This window comes from Rhinolophus sinicus, linkage group LG07, assembly GCF_036562045.2.
Source record: "Rhinolophus sinicus isolate RSC01 linkage group LG07, ASM3656204v1, whole genome shotgun sequence".
In the NCBI taxonomy this organism is placed as follows: Eukaryota; Metazoa; Chordata; class Mammalia; order Chiroptera; family Rhinolophidae; genus Rhinolophus; species Rhinolophus sinicus.
The window spans coordinates 85,781,774-85,801,023 of NC_133757.1; the positions used below are offsets into that span (position 1 = coordinate 85,781,774).

A 19,250-nucleotide genomic window follows, 5' to 3' on the forward strand; every position below is an offset into this window, starting at 1 on the left:
AAGTGACAACTGACTAGCTGGCGATGATGTCTGTGAGATGACCAAAGTTAGTACAAAACGCAATCGTATTACAGATAATGAAGGAATGGGAAACATAAAAGTCTCTTAATGGCATTTAAAAGAAGTTACATGTTTGGTAATAAGATTTGGAAATCTCTAGAAAATTAATGATTGCTATAGAGTTAATAGAGACTTTAGAATCAATAAAGTTTAAATGAAAACAGAACAAAACAAAAAACAATTGGAAATAATGACTGATTCGTGGAACGTCATGTTGATACAGGGATTGGGTTGAGATTAGACTAAAACATAATCATAATCTGCAAAGCTGACAACACTCTGGAACATTATTAGCCTTATCTGAATGCCTTTTGTATCAAATTCTTGACCTGATTTTTGTCCCAGTTTCTCTTTTATATCAACTAGGTTTAGTTCTTCCTTTAAGAAAAAAAAAAGTTAAAAAAAATTCTAATGAAAGCCGGCTGACTCTACTATGAGTAATAGAAGAAAATCTGTTTTGCTAGGGCAGCGACAGAATATTGAAATACCTGGTTTTAAATTTTTATGTGGGTTTTGCAAATGCAGTCTGAAAGTGGCTAATATGATACCCGACCTGGTGTTAATAGCCAATGATAATTCCATATGTACCACCTGCTACCTGTCAGGTTACACGTTCTTTCTTTTTCCCTTTTTTGGCATGAAAGTTACATTAGCTGCGAATATGGGTCTTCGTGGCTAGAACAGCGGCAAGCCGTTGTACTTTTCAAATGAAATAGAGCTTTGGTATAAGTATCATCTTGGTTTCTTTTATTCAGTCACTCCTTCTTCCCAGCTCATCTCCCCTCATCAACTTTTATGAAGTCCTTAAAAAGCACGTCACACCATCTTGAACTTGGGAACTGGGGTGAAAGAGAAGACAGGAGAGAAAGAGGAAAAGAGAGAGAATGAATTACAAGCATAAACTACTATGTTCGTGGAGGAAAATCCTCCTGCCCAAAAAATAAAATTAGAGAAATTTCCTGGAATGCACATATGAGGGGGAAACCGATTAGCCAAAAATGTAGATTTGTTAACTAATTGCTTTCTACTTTCATGTTTAAATGCCATCAAGTCATTTCTCAAAAGCCATCTCCACATGGATCACAATTGCTTCCCCTCTACTCTTTCCCACTGGTACATATTTTGAAATTGGTGGGGCAAAGCTGAAGAAAATATCCAGAAAAAAAAAAAAAAAAATCCCAACCCAAGCAAACCACTTCCCTGTCAATACTTGGGACTTGACTTGACCTGTCTGGCTCTTTCCATCTAAAGCTCTGCTTCAGATAGTGTGTAGGAGACTCAGCCCATCAACGTTTAAGGGGGGAAGAGCAAGTCCCTCCCTTTCCCTCTGAGTTTTAACCATTAAGCACTTTTATGCCTTCGAAAAATAGACGTGCACATGTTTCCTGACTACAGAGAAACCAGGTTTCCTATTAGAATCGTTCAAAATGGGATTCAGGGAGTCTGAAAGAGAAGCGCAAAACATTGGAATGATTTCTCTTGAAAAGTGAAGACATTATTGAAGATTTCCATGGCCATTCATATATCTTTTGAAAGGAAGTGATTTTAGCCCCTTATTAGTATTGTTATTCCAGCTGCTGTTACGTTACTTCTGAGTAACTATGAAATGCACACAAAACTCCCTTTCTTTTAGGGTTTTAAAAATCTTCCTGAACCTTTTAATTTCTTCAGATGGGTACTAAAGGCAGAGGCTATGGTTTGACTCAAAAAAACTGTCCAAATGTCTTATGTTTCTAAACTCTCCACGTAATAACGTTGCTTAGCTCAGAAAAATTGTCACAGCTTTTTCCAGGTGCTTTCAAAAGATTTTTGTCACCCGAGTTAGTCACTGCAGTAGCCCCATGAGGTAGCTGTCTCGGGTTCCCCTTCCAGATAAGGGGAAGAGAAGGAGGTTAGTGTGAATACCTCTCAGGGCAAAAGCAGAAGCCGCCCCTCGGTTTGGCCCCCTGGCATCTGCTCCTGTATATGAGCACAAGCGTCTGAGGTGCTAGTGATCTTTTTAACTTTCTTCTCAGTTCCTACGCCAGCTTATGTCCTAGCTTTGTAAGAAAAATAAATGTTGGCTGGCCAGTGAGAAAGTATATTTGGTATAGTAATGAACATGGGAAAATCATTTCCCATTCTTCAGAAGACATTTCTATTGTGCGTGAAGTCACTATAAAAAACTAAATTGTAGTGTTAGAAAACCAGGCGCATTTCAAGTGTCTCTATTCTTTGGGCCTAACCATCTTTTGGCCACTGATATTAGTGATTTTGCTGAGTAGAAGGGCCAAGGAGTTCTGTGTTTTCTCTAAAATTCTATTTCTCCTCTCTTTGAAGGTTTAGGAACTTCTCCTACCAGAACATGCATTTCCCACATTCTCTGTCTAGATTTGTTCTCAATTTGCGTGACTGTCCAGTAAACTTAGCTTGGCCTTCCAGGTCCCCAACTTAGTTTGAATTTTCTGGCAAGTCATCGATCCATACCTTGAGCTCTCCTGATCCTGATTTATTTTTTGGGTTGAAATTCAGCTTCATGTTTACTTGAGAAACTATAGAGTTTCACATTTTCAAGTGCACAGATGTATACATGTCGTGGAGACTCTACTCTTCAGCTTTAAAGTGGGACCCTTCATCGTCATCATTACCGAATGGATACAGTACTAATGGAACGTAATTGTTTCCACTAGATGCATCTAGGGTGCTTTTGGCAGCCAAAATGAAAATGATTCCAAATACCATCAAAGGGGCTTATAAGCACCCAGCATGCACAGAGTGTTTTGATATACAGTGGAGTGTTAATATCATTATCTCTCCTAATACAACATACGGTTACTTTAATCCTCTTCCGCCTCTGTGATCTTGGAAGCTCCCACGGATAGAAGGCAAAGAATAAAACACTATATACAAGGAGACAAAGGGAGAATTACTCCCCATCCTCTGAATGCAATTTTTTTTGATTGTTTGAATGTTGGCTTCAAACATGTACCTTTATCAATACTGACTTCTGTATCTTCCACGCTAGTTTGAGTTTGTATGCGACATCAAACATACCTTTTCACACATGTTCTTTCCAGATTTTTTTTTAACACTTACTTAGCAGTTTATAGAAGGAAGTGAATGATCTCCTCAAGCTGCTTACAAATTAAAAAAAAATCTGTGCTTATTAATTATGCAGGATTAGTCTAATTATAATTCAGCAAATTAATTAGCGACAGAAGGTGTTCTGAAACATTGGAGTACATTTGCATGTTAAATGGAGAGGCTAGTCTGTAATATATGTAAATTTATGCATGGCTTCATAGTTTAATTTAAAAATTTGCAGCTGCATATGGTATGGGAGCAGGTGAAAAGTCAGTTTTAGTTTAATGATGCTAACAAACATTGGATGATGTCCTGTCTTAGCAAGAGAATGCACTCATATCTGCTAATCTACGACTCTGTTATAAGAATATATCATTACATAGATGCTCCAACTCAAGGTCATTAGTGAATGGACCCATAGGTGCAAAAGGTGTAAAGCTGAAAACTGCAGAGAGAAAGCAATGATAGGAGGATCCTGGACTCTGACCTTTGTTCGCCACTTTATCTAACATTGCATATTCAATCAGTCTGCCTTAGTTTCTGGAAAGTAGCATTCCAGCCTGTGTAAAGAGGGATACCTTTTTGTCTGACTGGTATCTCTTCTGGCAGGTGTAAAAGAGTTGTCCAACCTTGATTCCCTTTTCAAATATTCACATTTGCACTTCATTTCAGTTTCCCGGAGCCGTGGGAAAGTTATTACCGAGTTATGAATTAATGGTAGGGTAGAGAGTTTTACACACTGGCCTCAACCATCTGGCAAAACAGTAAAACCAGCGGACCAGGCAACAGCAAAGGGCTCTTGGTGTAATTGGTGTTCACTGCTCAGCCTAGCATAGATGAGCTTCATGGGGAGGGCCTGTGACAGAGGGGGAGAGGAAGGTGGCAGAAGGGGAGAAGGGGCGCTAAGGAAATAGGATGGTAAGGACCCATTAAGCTGATGGCTGGCTAATAACTTCATTTCTCTCCTTCACCCGAGTAGTCATGGCATTAGAAAGGGAAATAGATTTGTATTCTAATTCTAAAGTCTCAATGAAAGATGTTTCCTGAAGTCAGTCTGTAACTGGTTCAGTTTCACTCAGTCTTTTTTTTTCCTCTTTTCTTGATGAGAAGAAAGAGGAAGAGACACTGAAAAGAAAAAAAAAAAAGATACGGTTAAAAAAAAAGAACATAGAAAAAGATGGAACTGTGCACATTGCAAAGAGCTCTCCAAAGACATTTTATGAGCACAATTGGAATTACAAACATGCTCTTAGTGTTGTGTTTCATTCCAATTCAAGCCCAAAGAGTTCAATTATTATTTTCATTAATAGTGTTAGATTTTCATCCAAGTGCAAAAACAAGGACTTTTCCTCAGAGATTTTTTTCCCTGCGAGCCTCGTGATGCCAAGTAATGGAATTCAGAAGAGTGAAAATGTGTCTGAATATAGAAGAAGAAAAAAATTCCCACCCTATAACCCTAGGTCCTCAGAAACTGTAGTGAGTTGCTGGTCAGAAATAAGTGGAGAATCAAAGTGGCCTCCTTGTTTTGGCACCTCAGTGACTGTTTACAGTCAGTTGCTTGCCACTTGAGCCATGGGAGACATTCCCTCCAGAAGAAATCATGAAATGGCTTGGAAATGAAGTCTATCGATATGGAGTCGGATTACACAGTGGGAGAAGTCTTCCCTCCTGGTGCCTAAATGAATACAGCGGCTCTTACTCCTGAGGCTGTGTGCTTGGTAACGGAAGGCGCTATTGCCAAACTGAAATGCCACTTTCAGGAGCTTGTAATTGGTGTGAACATGGAATAGAAAATGATTCGATGGGGCCTGTTGCCAGTTAGGAACCAGAGTGAGTGTGTGTAGCTCTGAATCATCTTGCCTGACCATAGTTTACTGAAAACAGTGATGAGGGTTTTGACCCACCATCTTTTTGTTGTTGTTGTTCCTGTCTTGCAATCTGTTGTAATAGATTAATTGCGTGTGTGTGTGTGTTTTAAATATCTCTCTTGAAAAATTAAGGCAAGATCTTCAAGTGGAATATACTGTGTGTGTGTATATATATACATATTTATAAAAATATTGAAGAGATAAAGAGTACAGGGAGAGAGCAGATCTGAATTTGTGGCAAATCCCTCTAGTACTTTTGTATGAAAAGGGGGCCATTTTAAAATGTGGTGGGGGAGAAGGGGCCGTTCAGGGGAGGGGGGTATAAGCATGTCTCGTAAAAGGTGAAGGAGCTAACTTACTAGGTACCAGGCATTGACCCAAACACTTTGCACAGATAACTAACTATTCCTCAGTACTGGCCTAAGAGGTCATATTATAGAGAAAAGAACTAAAGGTCCCTAATTCTTACAATAAATATTAAGCAAGCAAGCAAAAAAAAAATTACAGAAATTTTGACATGTGGAAATGGCTTGGTAAGGACACCCCAATCAGCTGCCACATAAAAGACTGAAATTATCTGCTGCCAAAGGATTGAACTTGATGGTCTATTTAAAAATCTCCAATGTAGGAGAGTCTCCTCCGTCCCTTGGGTAATGCATTCAAAATTTAGCTTTGGTGACTTGATTCTCAAAAAATGTTTTCCAACATTTAATTCAACTTCTTATGTTACACATTTGACTTCCAGCTTTTTTTTTCTTTATCATCTTGATGGACAAAATGACCTTGACTCTTACTCCTCTAATTTGAGAAATTTTTGCATTCTTTTTGCAGAGGGCTGCAGCTGTTTGGTCTGTGCCATCTTTGTATCATTGGGTTCTTGAGACATCTTGTTTTCCAACTATCTGATAGATTTGCTTATCTTCCTCTGCACACTCCAAAATAGCCACCGAATTGCTGGAGAATGCAGACCCTGGTAGGAATGAAAGACATTTTTGTTTGCTTGTTTTGTTTTGTAACATGAAGAACGACTCCACTCTCATTTCCAGGGAGTAAGATGAAGGACGCGATGTGATCTTCCATGTACATAGATTAGCGAGGCACTAGTCCCTGGAAACAAAGAGTTGCTTGGCAATGTGTCCACCTTTTCCTTCAAAAGAAGCCTGGCCAAGCTCCCACCAGAGCAATGTTTTTCTAAGAGTCAGACAAACCAGAGTTCCACTTCTAGTTCTTCCGCTTACTAGCTATTTGATCTTGGGCAAGTAATATAATCTTTCTGAGTCTTGTTCATTTCCTCTGTAAAATGGGGATGTTAATTTTCCTGTTCTCCGAATATAGTGGATTAAACGGAATCATACATGGCAAATAATATGATGTCAATGAATATGGACTATTTTTGTTATTATTATAATCATCATCGTGATTAGTCTTTTAGCCAAAAGGAGTTAGAGAGGGTGAACATAGTTGGAAGCAAGAACATTTACTGCTTGAAAATTTTCTGGAAACTTAAAATTTTCAGATCTGAAATGGTCTTTTATTGAAATAGTCTAGGGAATAAGCTTTAATGGTAATATGACCCTTCCAGAGGAATTTCTGTGGAGATGAAAGATTCTATACCTACTCTGTTCATGCATTTATATTTACTTTTTAAGAGATTGTATAAACAAGTGGATTACGTGGAACATCAGCTTATGAAAATGAGTATTTGATTTAAGCCTAAAAAAGCCAGTGAGTCAAACTTTTAAATCATCTCCCCTTTCCATGGGTCTTCTTGGACCTTTGTGCTGGCCACCACTTTACCAAGCAGATCTCAAGTCCAGGCGTTCTCAGATGTCCCATTGTCAAGTCTGTAGGGTGTAGGAAGAGCCGATGGAGAGGTTGACCTCCACACTCTCTTTATTTTAGTGGGGACTTAAGTAAGAGTCTTCCTAAGGCCCTCAGAGCTTCAGGGCCGTTTCTTACCTGGACTGACACCTAAAATCAACAGATGTTTCAAGGTGTCAACTTGATTTGTCAAGTCATCTTCAGTCAAAGGCTGATCCCGCTGCTGCCTATGACCTTACTTGGGTCGCCTGGGTTTGGAGTCTGTTGGAGGCTTTTGGGGGAGGAAAATGTGTTCGCTCTGTTGTTGGAAGGTTCAAAGAGGATGTAACGGTTCAGACCTAGATGAAAGCTGGAAGCTTATCAATATGTTTTTTACTGGTCTTAAGTGGAGACCCATCATTTAGGTCCTACCACATAAAGCAGAGTGAGCTGCCATGCAGGCCATTCTCGGAGTGAGAAAATGGTCCCCCGGGTTTGTCCATCCAGCGCCGTTCCTCACTCTGCCCTGTTCCCCAAAGGAGGTAAGCTTGAAAGGATCCTGGAAGAAGCGAAGCAACTGCCCATTCCTTTCAAATATGATTTTATGATCCAGCGTATCCCTACATTTGGTAGTGCTCAGAGCTGATATGAGAGTGTTTTAAAGGAAAGGGATTACCTAATTTTCAGAAGCACTCACAAACAGTGGAAACCAGTTGTGTTTTAATTTATAGGACTCTGGAAAAGGAGGTTTAGCAGTTAATCCAGATAAATTGTCTTTTCCTCAAAAATCAATGGACGTAGAACTTTAAACACCTCCATGGTTTGTGAGGCTATATCAGTGCTGTATACAGGTCAGACTTTAGTGATCCAGGCTGCTTATGGTCCGTCATGGCAGAGAGAGAACCGAATCCAGCAACCCCACTCTTGGCCCTTTGAGAGTGTGGGAGTGTTCTTATCGCCATAGTGTATAGATGTGGCCATGTCATCACATTGTTTCCAAGCTAGGCATAATTAAAATTTTTTAAGAGAATAAGTTTCAAAGTCAAAGGTATTTTACCTATTATTTTGCATAGAGTAAGGCCCTGCATCACGGTAACTGTTAGTTAACTAGTGCCAAGTTCACATTCTTTTGATATATGTCCTCATTTAATCTTTTTGTTAAAAGAAGCTTTTGTGCCTTCCATGGGGCTTTCCTAAAGATTTTGTGTATTACAATTTTTTAGAAGGCACTAGATTTTAGATTTCAAATTCGAGGTAAATTAAATGGCTTCATCCACAAATCTGGAGAAATATTATCCTGGGTTTTGCACTAGTCAGATCATTAGTTGTCATCTTAGAATCTGGCATGAATATTAAGTAGTTACCCTTCCTGTGACATAGAGACTCCCTCCTGCCCTACAAGACCTTAACTGTGCACCCTATTTGTGCATCTAGTTTGAATCGCAATTTCTTTGTGGGGTGGGCTCAGCACACGTCTAGAGTCACCTAGGAGCTTTCATTTTATCCTTGAACAGTGCCAAGTGCTCCAATATTCCAGAGATTGGGAGGGAGCAAGATTTCTTGGGTACTAGGTAATCCCCTGGGGTTTTACTCAAACCCATATTCAGAGGTCTCCAGACTCATCTCAGAATCTGAAGAAGCATGTTTTGAAGAGTTGGTTGTGTGCTCCAGGAAAGCAAGGATTTTGTCAGTCTTGTTTGCCTTTGTGTTTGAACCTTCGTGGCACATACTACACACTTAATAATTGATCAAATGAGTAAATAAATGAACTCAGCAGGGGTTTCCAATAGTAGGCATTTATTTCCATGCAATTATCTTTGACCTAATGTTTTTCTCTTGGGGTGCTGCTACAGTCCTCTCACTCTCCAAGAAACCAGAATCCTTTATGTTTTGTTGTTGTTTTGCTTTTTTCAGATCTTGTTTTCTGAAGTGTTTTTTTTTTAACAGCTATACTGAAATATTATTTACATACTATAAAGTTCACCCACTCAAAGTGTACAGTTCAATGGTTTTTAATATATTCTCAGAGTTGTGCAACCATCACCACAGTCTAATTGGTGCAGGAATCATAGAATGCCAGATGGAGCTTGTTGCCAGAAAGACCCAGGTTTAAACCCTTGTTTCTGTCACTTACAAGTTGAGTGATCTTGGGCAAATTTCTTAAATTCTTGGCGCCTTTGTTTTTCCTAGCTGTGAGATGATTTGTCACTCATAAAGTTGTTGTGAGAAATAAATGAGGCATTGAGTATCAAGCACATGGCTGGGAGCATGGCACAGAGTAGGCATTTGGCAAGCCTTCTTTCCTTGCCCTCTGTGACCCTTCAGCTGCTGGACCACACAGGATGGTGAGCAGCGACAGAGATGGCTCTGGTCTGTGATAATCCGGAGCCACCTTTTCCTGCTTCAGAAGCATAGAGGAGGATCCTAAAGGGAAAGTGCATCTTGCTCAACAACCTTTCCATCAACCTCGGGTGCCACCAGCTCTGGCCAAGGCATCAGTTAAGATGCCCCATTTTCCACCCGTCTGATGTCCTTGCTTATTTTACTTTTGGTCTTGGGTCAGTGGATTTGACCTATCTCTCAGAAAACTCCCGCACACATTCCCCACTTGGACTTCAGTAAATCATGGTCCTTTTGTCTTCAGTGGTTTCTTCTCCCAATGTAGTCATTTCTGGAGGGTTCTCAAGTCTATGTATTTTTAATATTCTATCAACATAGAATATTAGTGTTGAAAGGAACCCTGGGGATAATCCAGTTAAACCCTCTTAACATTTGAAGAAACTGAGGCCCAGGAAAGTGAGGTAACTTGGTTACGTTGTTAGTTGGTAGCAGGTCAAGACTAGCACACTGTCAGCATTTAATAAATATTTGTGGAGTGAAGGAATGCCCTTTGATACATTCTATTGCCTCAGTTGACCTAGGAACCAGAATGAAATCTGAGGGCTTGAGTTACGATTTTGACCCCACCTCTCTATTCCTCTTTATTTATAAAACAAGGGGAAACCTATAGTTATTAGTGTTCACTCTTAAGGAATGAGATGAGAAGCAGTCCTGCAAAGTGTGCCATGCTAAGTGGTGATAATATTTATGTAGTCAACATTGTTTGGAGAAAGTGAAAATAACAACTTCCATCCTGATGAGAATCTACACATTTGGTCTGAATCTTGTAATTCATTTTGGTTTCCCATTTCTGAGTGGAGAGAATTGACATTTTCCAGGCAGCTCTGGCTTGGGAGGGATCTAGACACAGGGGATTCATTCTCTGCAAGCTGCGCTGTGGTTAATGGCTGGTGTGGCTAGTGGAGGCTTCTGTAGCAGGCCCCTGCCCGTGGTGGGTGGAGGGGCTTACGAAGGGAGGTGAAAGACATCAGTTATAAAAAAAAAAAAAAAAAAAAAGAGAAAAAATTGCAGATGTCAGTAAGCCCCAGAATTTCTTTAAAAATTTATTTTAATGTCTATATATAAAATGTCCAGGCCATAATTTCTGGTGCTAGCCATTTAGAAGTAGATCTGCCTGTTTTTAGAAAGTACTGTACAATGTAATAGATTCCTTTCTCTCTCTCTCTTTTTCCCCTGTTCCCTCCCTTCTTACTCCACCACTCTCTTCTCCTTTGTGAACACAATTGTACGTCTTTAGTGTGCAGGGGGCTGTGTGGGTTACAAATTCAGACCCCAGGCCAGTGAGCAATTCAAAACTGGGTGTTTTCCATCCAAAGAACTGTTAAGGGTCCTAATTTAAAATGAATAAAGCCTTTCAGCAGGCTCCTTGTTTCCCTAAATCAATTTGATTTTATGTAAACATTTATCTCCTTTGCACTTTTCCACCTACCACACCATTCCTATAATAATGCCTTCGTGAACATTAATGTTTTCACCAGATACATTTTGGAGGCAGGGTAGGGTAGGTAAGGGGAAATATAACACACACAGAATGCATTATAAGGAGCCCAGTTGTGGCAAAACTTTCCCTAAATCAAGGAGTTGGTGAGAAGAAGTTGGGTTTAGTGGGGGAGTTTTTTGTGGGGAGGGAGAGGTAAATCACTGATGAGCGTGATGGAGGGCAAATGTGGTGTGTGGGTGGGGACTTATTTGGAGAGAGACGCAAGTGAGAAAAAGGCAAGTTTTAAGGATTTCAGGAGAGCGTCTCCGTGCATCGTCAGTGCCTGTAGATCACTTTGCTGTGAATGCACAAACGGAAGAGTGTTCCCCCTTAAAAAACAAAGTGTTTGCATTCTGATCCATCTTTTCTTAAATAAAAGCAGCTCTCCATTATAACATGCTCCGATTGCTCTGGGCAGACCTTTCACTGCATTTTAGAAAGAGAAGGCAGGTTGTGAATTTGAGCGCTGCGGAAAGCAGTGGGACCATTTTCTCTGTCTTGTCATTCTGGAGGTCCCTCTCTTGAATAAAAAAGACCCTGGACACTTCATGGCAACACCTAACGTCCTGCTCCAGAAGAGATGAAAAGAGAGAAGTGAAAAACAGATGTTATAAAATAATGAAAAAATACTTAGCTGTTATTTTGAAATTCACACCCAACCTTCTTCATTAGATAGGGGTCAGGAACACTTGGCCAAATATTTTTTAGCAAATCTAGAGTAAAAGAGCCTCAAATATGAAAAACCCGCTCTGAAGAGTGTAATCCCCCTTCTCTCCTCCTTTATCATTTACTATTTTGTTTTAAGTGCTAAATACAATAAATTAGAGCACTCTCTAATTCTTTTGTGATTGTTAAAAAAAACAAAAATAAACAGAAGGTCAGCATGACAGCATCTCACCAACCGTTGCTTTAAAATTGAATTTTTGGAAGCATTGTTGATTTCTACTTATTTTTGTTGGTAAATCCTGGGGAAAATGTATATCTTTTCCTTTAAAGTTCTAATTCAAGGCATGGATGTGAGAGTTCTGAAGGGACTTTGGGACTGCGGTAAAATTTCGTTGTCATAGTAACAGAAAGGGAAATAGGCCTAGCTCACCTGGGACTTTAACACTGCAAAAGCTGGATTTTTTTTTTTTTTTTTTTTTTTTTAAGGAAAAAGACCCTGCAAGTAAAATAAATGAAAAACTTATTGTATTTTGAAACAAAATTCCAAACATTAAATACGTAAATGGCCGAGAAGGCCACTTCTGCCATTTTTCTTGGTTGGTATACTTGTCTGATTAAAGATGCCCAATTTTTAAATTGTGCAAATAGTTTACTTAGGAGAATGTTGGCTTAAAAAATATGTCTTACAAATGATAACCTCCAACCATTGTTCTTTGCCTTTATATTTTATGGATAATCTATCAAAGGTCTAAAAGGAATGTTCATACTTATTATTAATCATATAAACCCCAACGTATACCTGCACAGTCTGACTCTGTCTTTGGATGGTAACATACCTTTTTGTGACTTTATAGCCATCAGTTGAAAATATCAGGCCCCCTTTGTGTGTGAGGGTGTACATGTGAGGTGTGTGAGCAGGAAGGTGTGTGTGGCCAGCGGAAAGCCACATTCGTGAGGAACCCTGGGATTCTGGGCTAAGTCATGACATTTTTAACCCTGAAGCAAGACATTTCTGCACGGCAGGAGTCACTGCTGCTTTTGAAGCCCCCTTTTTTTTTTTTTTTTTTGATAGAGAGCTCCCCAGCAACTCTGGGGCGGGTATACACACCAGAACCCAGCTTGTGAACCACTTCACTATCCTCCCCAGTGATGGAGCAGACTGGAATCTGAAAATATCCAAATTTGCAAATTGCAGAGGGTCAGCAACGTTCCTTTCCAGGCAAAGCCCGCTGAAACTCCCCAGACCTGAAATACAATCACTTCCAAATCAAATCTAATCTAACGCAGAGAGATAGTCTCTCTAAAAACATGTTTACTTAAAAAATGTAACACATTGCTTTCTCTTCACAGATTCTTTTTAAAATTTTTCCTCAAGTGCAATCAGAATTGTTTGAAAACAGCAGGAAACCCAAGGGACATGAGAAGGTTTCAGGTAAGGGGCCTGCGGATTTTTCCTGTGAAATAAGTCATCCTGTTTTCTCTCTCCATTGCACTCTTTTTCTTTTCTTTCTTTCCTTTTTTCTTAGAACACATTATTCACTGTGATTGCTAACAATAAGAAAGATAACGGCAAATGATAATGCTCGTTGATAGCACTGAGGGTTTCTTCATTTCAGAGTGTTTAGGCCTTCTGCCTCCCGTGTCAGAGCCCCAGGGGAGGGGCACCAACCCATGCTGGAGATTTGATTTTAAGCCCTCAGGCTGCCCTTCGCACACACAGCTGCCCACAGCAGGAAGCGTGTTCTTGATATTCAGCCACCTTGGGATTTCTCAAAGCAGCTTCTCTGTGCTCTCTACAAGCAACAGCCTCTTCCTTCCCTTTTCCACCGATTAACTATTCCGTGGTCTCTCTTGGAGTCTTTTGGAAAGCAGCAGCCAAACAGCCGTGGTCACTTTAAGATCGCAGCATGACAACAAGACCCACGGGACAGTGACCCAGCTGCCTGACAGTTAAATCTGCCACCGGTTTCATCACCCTTGCCACTGATGTACTGAGGAGGCAAGCTAATAAAAACACAGAGCAAGGCAACGTGTGTCAGGTTGGGGATGAGAGACCCTCTCGGCCCCCCTTCCTTCATCTTTGAAGGACCCACGTCTAATCCACCAAATGGCTTTCCTGCCGTTTGTGCCCAATGGAAAGACACAGTGCTCCCTTCCCCACAGAAACATTAAAAATGTGTTAAACAATGGTATTGAAGCTTGAGACTTTAAAAAAATAACCGTGGCAGCAGTGAGAAAGATGGGGATGATGAGCCTTCTGTTTCAGAGGAGGAAAGTGAGGTTCTGGGAGTTTCAGTGACTCACCTCTAGTTGCAGGAAGGAGGTGGTGGAGCCGGCAGCCAGCAGCTGTGTGAGCAAATCCTTCCACCAGGCCATGACTTTGAGGCATGTGTAGCTGTTAGGTCGATGGCTTTGCAGTTGCCTTTTTGAAATTCTTAATTTCTGAACAGGGGGCTGCCCGTATTCATTTTGTACTGGAGTCCACAAATTATGGTTTGGGAATGGAGTCATTAAAGAGTTAATCGGGGAGAGGGGTGCACACAAGGCCAGAGAGAACTACTTTGAAAAACAAATTCTTGTTTTTTGGTGTGTGTGTTTTTCACCACATCATGGTTATCAAATCATCTTACTGGGACCGGGACATTTTTTGTTATTTAACGCTATTATCCACCTCTCTTTAAAAAGTTAAACCCCTCCTCGCCATCATGCTGTATGACACGAAGACAAATAGAAATAAAACGCCCTTTCTTGGGGATCAGGCAGGAACATTGTGCACAGGCTGTGGGACTCAGTATTTATGCTACTCAGAGGTTTATGGTACTTAGTATTTCAATGGAAACATAAATAACTTCAGTCCCCAAAAGTGTGAAATTCAAAAGAATTCCAAAGTGCCTCAATGACCGAAGCTCAGCTTTCACTTCCGGAAGAGACAGAGGCAGGAAAAGAAGCTGACAGTGTGCATTTTTACCCCCCACCCCTTACGCTCTACCAGTACTTCCAAAGTTTTAAATTTGAGAATGCGCTTATAAATTCAAAGAGACTTTTAATAGAATGCCTTGCCATCTTATTTATCCGAAATCGTAGAAATGTACTCACTAAGCACACTAATATTTCTTCTCCTTCTCCAGTTATTTAGGGAGGTTCTCAATGTGCCTGAGTTTTTCATAGGGTTAGAATAAATACTGCTGATCTCAAAATGACAAAGAATTCTCATCCTGGGTGAACGTATGCAACTTTTGCAAAGGGAAAAGATGCTTTTTTTAAACATTTGTGGATTAAGTGATTGTTTTATTTCTGGGGTAGAGCTAAAGACAATTGGCATTTTTTTTTTTTTTTTTTGCAGTTTTTGTTGAGATAAAATTCATATAACGTATCATCCACCATTTTAACCATTTTAAAGTGTGCAATTCAGTGGCTTTTTGTATATTCATAATGTTGTACAACTATCACCACTATATGATTCCAGAACATTTCCATCAGCCCAAAAAAGTAATTCCCTTTTCTTCCCACCCACTAGCAACCATTATCTACTTTCTGTCTCTATGGATTTGTCTATTGTAAACTTTTCATATAAATGGAATCATATAATATGTGGACTTTTGTGCCCAGTTTCTTTCAAGGTTCAGCCATATTGTAGCATGTATCAGTACTTCATTCCTTTTTATGGCTGAATAATATTCCATTATAAGTGTATACCACATTTTGTTTAGCTATACATTAATTGATGGACACTTGGGTTGTTTCTACTTTTTAGTTTTTATAAATAATGCTACTATGAACATTTGTGTACACGTTTTTGTGAACATGTGTTTTCAATTCTCTTGAGTTTATACCTAAGAGTAGAATTTCTCGTTATATGGTAACTCTATCTTTAACTTTTGGAGGAATTGCCAAATTGTTTTCCACAGTGGCTGTACCATTTTATATTTCCATCATAATGTATGAAGTTCCCAATTTCTCAATATCTTTACCAACACTTGTTATTTTCTGTTTTTTGGTTTTGTTTTTTAAATTCTAGCCATCCTATGAGTATGAAGTGGTATCTCATTTTGGTTTTGATTTTCTTTCCCCAATAACTAATGATGTTGAGCATCTTTTCATGTACTTGTTGGACATTTGTATGTCTTCCTTGGAGACACGTCCATTTAAATACTTTGTCCATTTTTAAACTGGGTTATTTGTCTTTTGATTGTTGAGTTGTAAGAGTTCTTTATATATTCAGGATACTGGGCCCTTATCAGATAACTAAGTGATTTGCAAATATTTTTTCTCATTCCATTATTGTCTTCACTTTCTGGAACGTGTCCTTTGGTACACAAAAAAATTGGTGATTTTTATACTGTAGTCATATTCTATTTCGAGTATACTCTTCATTGAAAACTCTGTTACATGGAGAATCTTTAATTCAGTTCAAGTTCTAAGTATCATGGACTTATAAAATACTTGTTGAAACACAATGAGTTTTAACCCATTTTTTGACTCAGACCCCTTTGACAATTTGATAAATGCTAGTTTCTGCCCCAACAAAAAACTACATTTCAATAAGGTTTTGCTTAAAATGTCTGGGGTTCCCAGACCTCTTGAAGCATCTCTTAGGGTTCCACAGACCCCTGATCTAAAGAAATGAAATTCATCTAGCACCCAATGGGCATCCTCCATGTAATTTAACCCTTCTGATGGAGATCTGTTCACTGAGGACTTTCCCTGATGATTTTCCCACTCTCTTGCCTTTAAATACCTTCTGTTCCTGAATGACTCCTGACATTCCTCAGACACCACCCTTCTCTGAGCTGTAGATATACAGCTCTGCCTTGCTCCTGGGCATCTTCCCTTGGATGACTAATGAGCACATGTTCACAGCAGAACTCAATACTTGCCCTCCTCATTTATTGTTAGAGTGTCACTTCCTCCTCCTAAGTATCTGTTCAGTCCATCTTTCTCTCCTGAAAAACTGCAATAGGCCTCTGCCTCTACTGCATCTTTGTCCAATCCACCCTCAGCACTACTGCCAAAGTTACCTTTTAAAAGATGTCACTCCTTTGCTTAAGATGTGTTAGAAATATCTATAGTCCATAGACAAAAGCTCAGATTTAGAAAAGTGTGGCTGATATAAATATCATTATATCAGGCAGTGCTTCTGCCGTGCATATTTCCTGATGTTTCCATATGCCCACCACTCACCAGGCACACCTCACTAATTTCTACGACATGGACTATTACGTGGGACCTTTCCCCATGTTCACCCTTTCTGCCTGAGAACCCTTCATCTCTCTTCAATTTGCAACTTCTACTCACGATTCAAGACTACATCTGAGTGTCCCCTCTTTTGTGAGGCACTTTCTGACTCTCCCCAACAGACTTATTTGTTCCTTCTTCTGCGCTGACATACCATTCTCCACAAGCTTCTCCAACGCCATTGATCACATTGTCTTGCAATTATTATTTGTCTACTAACAGACTGTGTGCTGCTTGAGTCTAATTGGTATGTTTTGCTGATTTTTGTATTTCTCCCCAATTCCTAGCACAATGCCAGCCACTCTGTAGGGCTCAATAAATTGTTAAATGAATTTTTAAAAGAGGGAGAGAGAGAGAGGGAAAGAAGGAAGGAAGGAAGGAAGGAAGGAAGGAAGGAAGGAAGGAAGGAAGGAGAGAGAGAGAGAGAGAGAGAGAGAGAGAGAAAGAAAGAAAGAAAGAAAGAAAGAAAGAAAGAAAGAAAGAAAGAAAGAAAGAAAGAAAGAAAGAAAGGAAAGAAGGAAAGAAAATATTTCCAGGGCTCCCAAAGAATCTAAATCCATGGACCATGTGTGCAGAAACTCAGTTCTGCCCTCCTTGAAATGGAACAATGAGGTGAAACACCCAGATTAACAGCTCAGTCAAGGAAACAAAATGAAATTTATGCCTAGTTTAAGCTGATAGGCCTGTTAAGACATAATGAACCCCATTCTTTATTTCTCTGCATTGTGGGTACAGAGCAGGCAGTTGGAAAATCAAGCCAAGAATAGGAGGAGGCAGGCATGTTGTCATTTCCCACATTCAAATTCTAAAATACAGTAGAAGTTGACAACAATCAGGGCTATTGTTGCCAAGTCACTCTCCTAGATAGGCTGGCTGGGTCTGCTCCAAGTCCTAGTGAAAACATAGATGCATTCATTCATTTATTCAGTCTCCCAACCACTGTTATTAAGGAAATTCTATGTGCCAGGCACTATCCTAGGTGCTGGAGATACACCAGCAAAACAGATAAAATTCTCCTCCCTTGAGGGCCTTATATCCTAGTGCGGAGATAAGGAAAATAAGATATGTAAGTGATTTATATAGCTTAGATGTTCTTCTCTGAGGTCTTCAAGTGACCTGCCTGAGAGCACAGGGGCCCAGCAAGGTCCATTTGTCTTTGTGTTGCTTTCTGGAACTCAGCGGTGTGGTCAAATATGGGTGATGTGAGAGCTAAATGATACCAGCCATTATAATAATAAACAAGTGTGCATGCTTTTCCTAATAGATTTCAAAGATTTCCACAGCATCAGCTATAGTGGGACACTAATGTCAGCAGATCATTTACTTGAGATTGGAAAGCTTAGAGGCCTGGGTACCAATTCTCCCCCTCCTGCCTCAGAAGGACTCTGGTTTAAACAGACATGACCACTGTAGACGGCTGGAGTGTTTTCCATCGTATGGCAGCACCAACTTGTACGTTAGTCATTCTGGAGTTGGTACCAGGTACCTTGACACATCTTTAACCCTGGAATCATTTTAAAGGAACTCCGTTTAAACTGATGGCTTTCTTGTAACTAGGATATGTTTTTCTTACCGCCATTTTCCAATCTTTTCTGAGTGACTCTTGGGTGTCTCAAGTTCACCCCCTACATTACTCCCTTTTTAGATCCAGTCCACCCAAATCGTCATTTTTTAAAATACAGTTAAGCTTGAGAGAGGACTGAGATACGTATACTGGTCGTGCCATCCTTTGCCTCAAGAGATACGAGGTCAAAATGTAAGGAGGGGCACAGACATTTCTAGGAAAAGAAAGGTCCTTTCAGAGGCTGCGTTGGGAATGCCATCTGTGCTGAGTCGATTCCTGTTTGTTTCCTGGAATCGGCACACAACCCCAAGATGGGCCTCCTGGAAGGGCATCTCGAAGGGACAGGTAGAGAGCGAGGGAAAGGGTATGGTGCTTGGGGAGGACACGCACAGCAAGTCTGTCAGAACTCTGAGGAAGAGAGAAGAAATGCACAGTGGTGGGGAGAAGGGAACAGAAGATACAAAAATTGTCATCAGAATGAAGAAAGGAAGTGAAGCACTGTGAGGCCTGACTGACATTGTGTGAGGACTGACAGACATCGTCAGGGTGGTTGGATAATGTGACAGGCCTAGAGCCTGTCAGTGCAACATGCTGGATGCAACAGGAACAATGGGGGAAATGAATGTAGATGACAAAGACACCTAGTCCACACAGCCGTTCATTAGCCATTAGTCTGTTTGACTAAACGATGCAAGAGCAAAGGGCAGGGCTACTCATGTCTTGGAACAGGGCCAAGATCCATCCAGAAAACCCTTATGATTTTTTTAAACCCCCAGCTCTTATATAAAACTTTTTAATGGCACCACCATCTATTTTCCTTAAATAAAAAATGTTGAATGTTTCTCTCACACCCGTTGAAGAGGGAAACGAGAGTTTAAATTAAGTCCAAATGGTAAAAATTTAATATAGCTCCAGCTGCCTGCAGGTTTCTTCAGTTCAAATCTTTCAGTTCAAGAGCTACTCCAGCTGCTCTGTGATCTCATCCACCATTTGAAGGTTACTCTGCTACCGAGCAGTGTTTTAAAGCACATAATGAAAATCACTTGACTTATGGCCTCTCTGATCAACAGGTGAGTCCGTTATCTGGTGGTAAAACAAACCAGATAGTCCGACT

At 40.1% G+C, this 19,250-nt stretch overlaps 1 protein-coding gene across 2 annotated transcripts in view; it reads left to right on the forward strand.

The window, feature by feature from the left end:
* Nucleotides 1-19,250, forward strand: part of EBF2 (EBF transcription factor 2) — a 187,004-nt gene that overhangs the window by 117,215 nt on the left and 50,539 nt on the right. For both annotated transcript variants that reach the window (XM_019714882.2, XM_019714888.2), the window contains exon 7: nt 12,688-12,769. In XM_019714882.2, the coding sequence (XP_019570441.1) occupies nt 12,688-12,769 (82 nt within the window). The remainder of the gene's footprint in view (nt 1-12,687; nt 12,770-19,250) is intronic.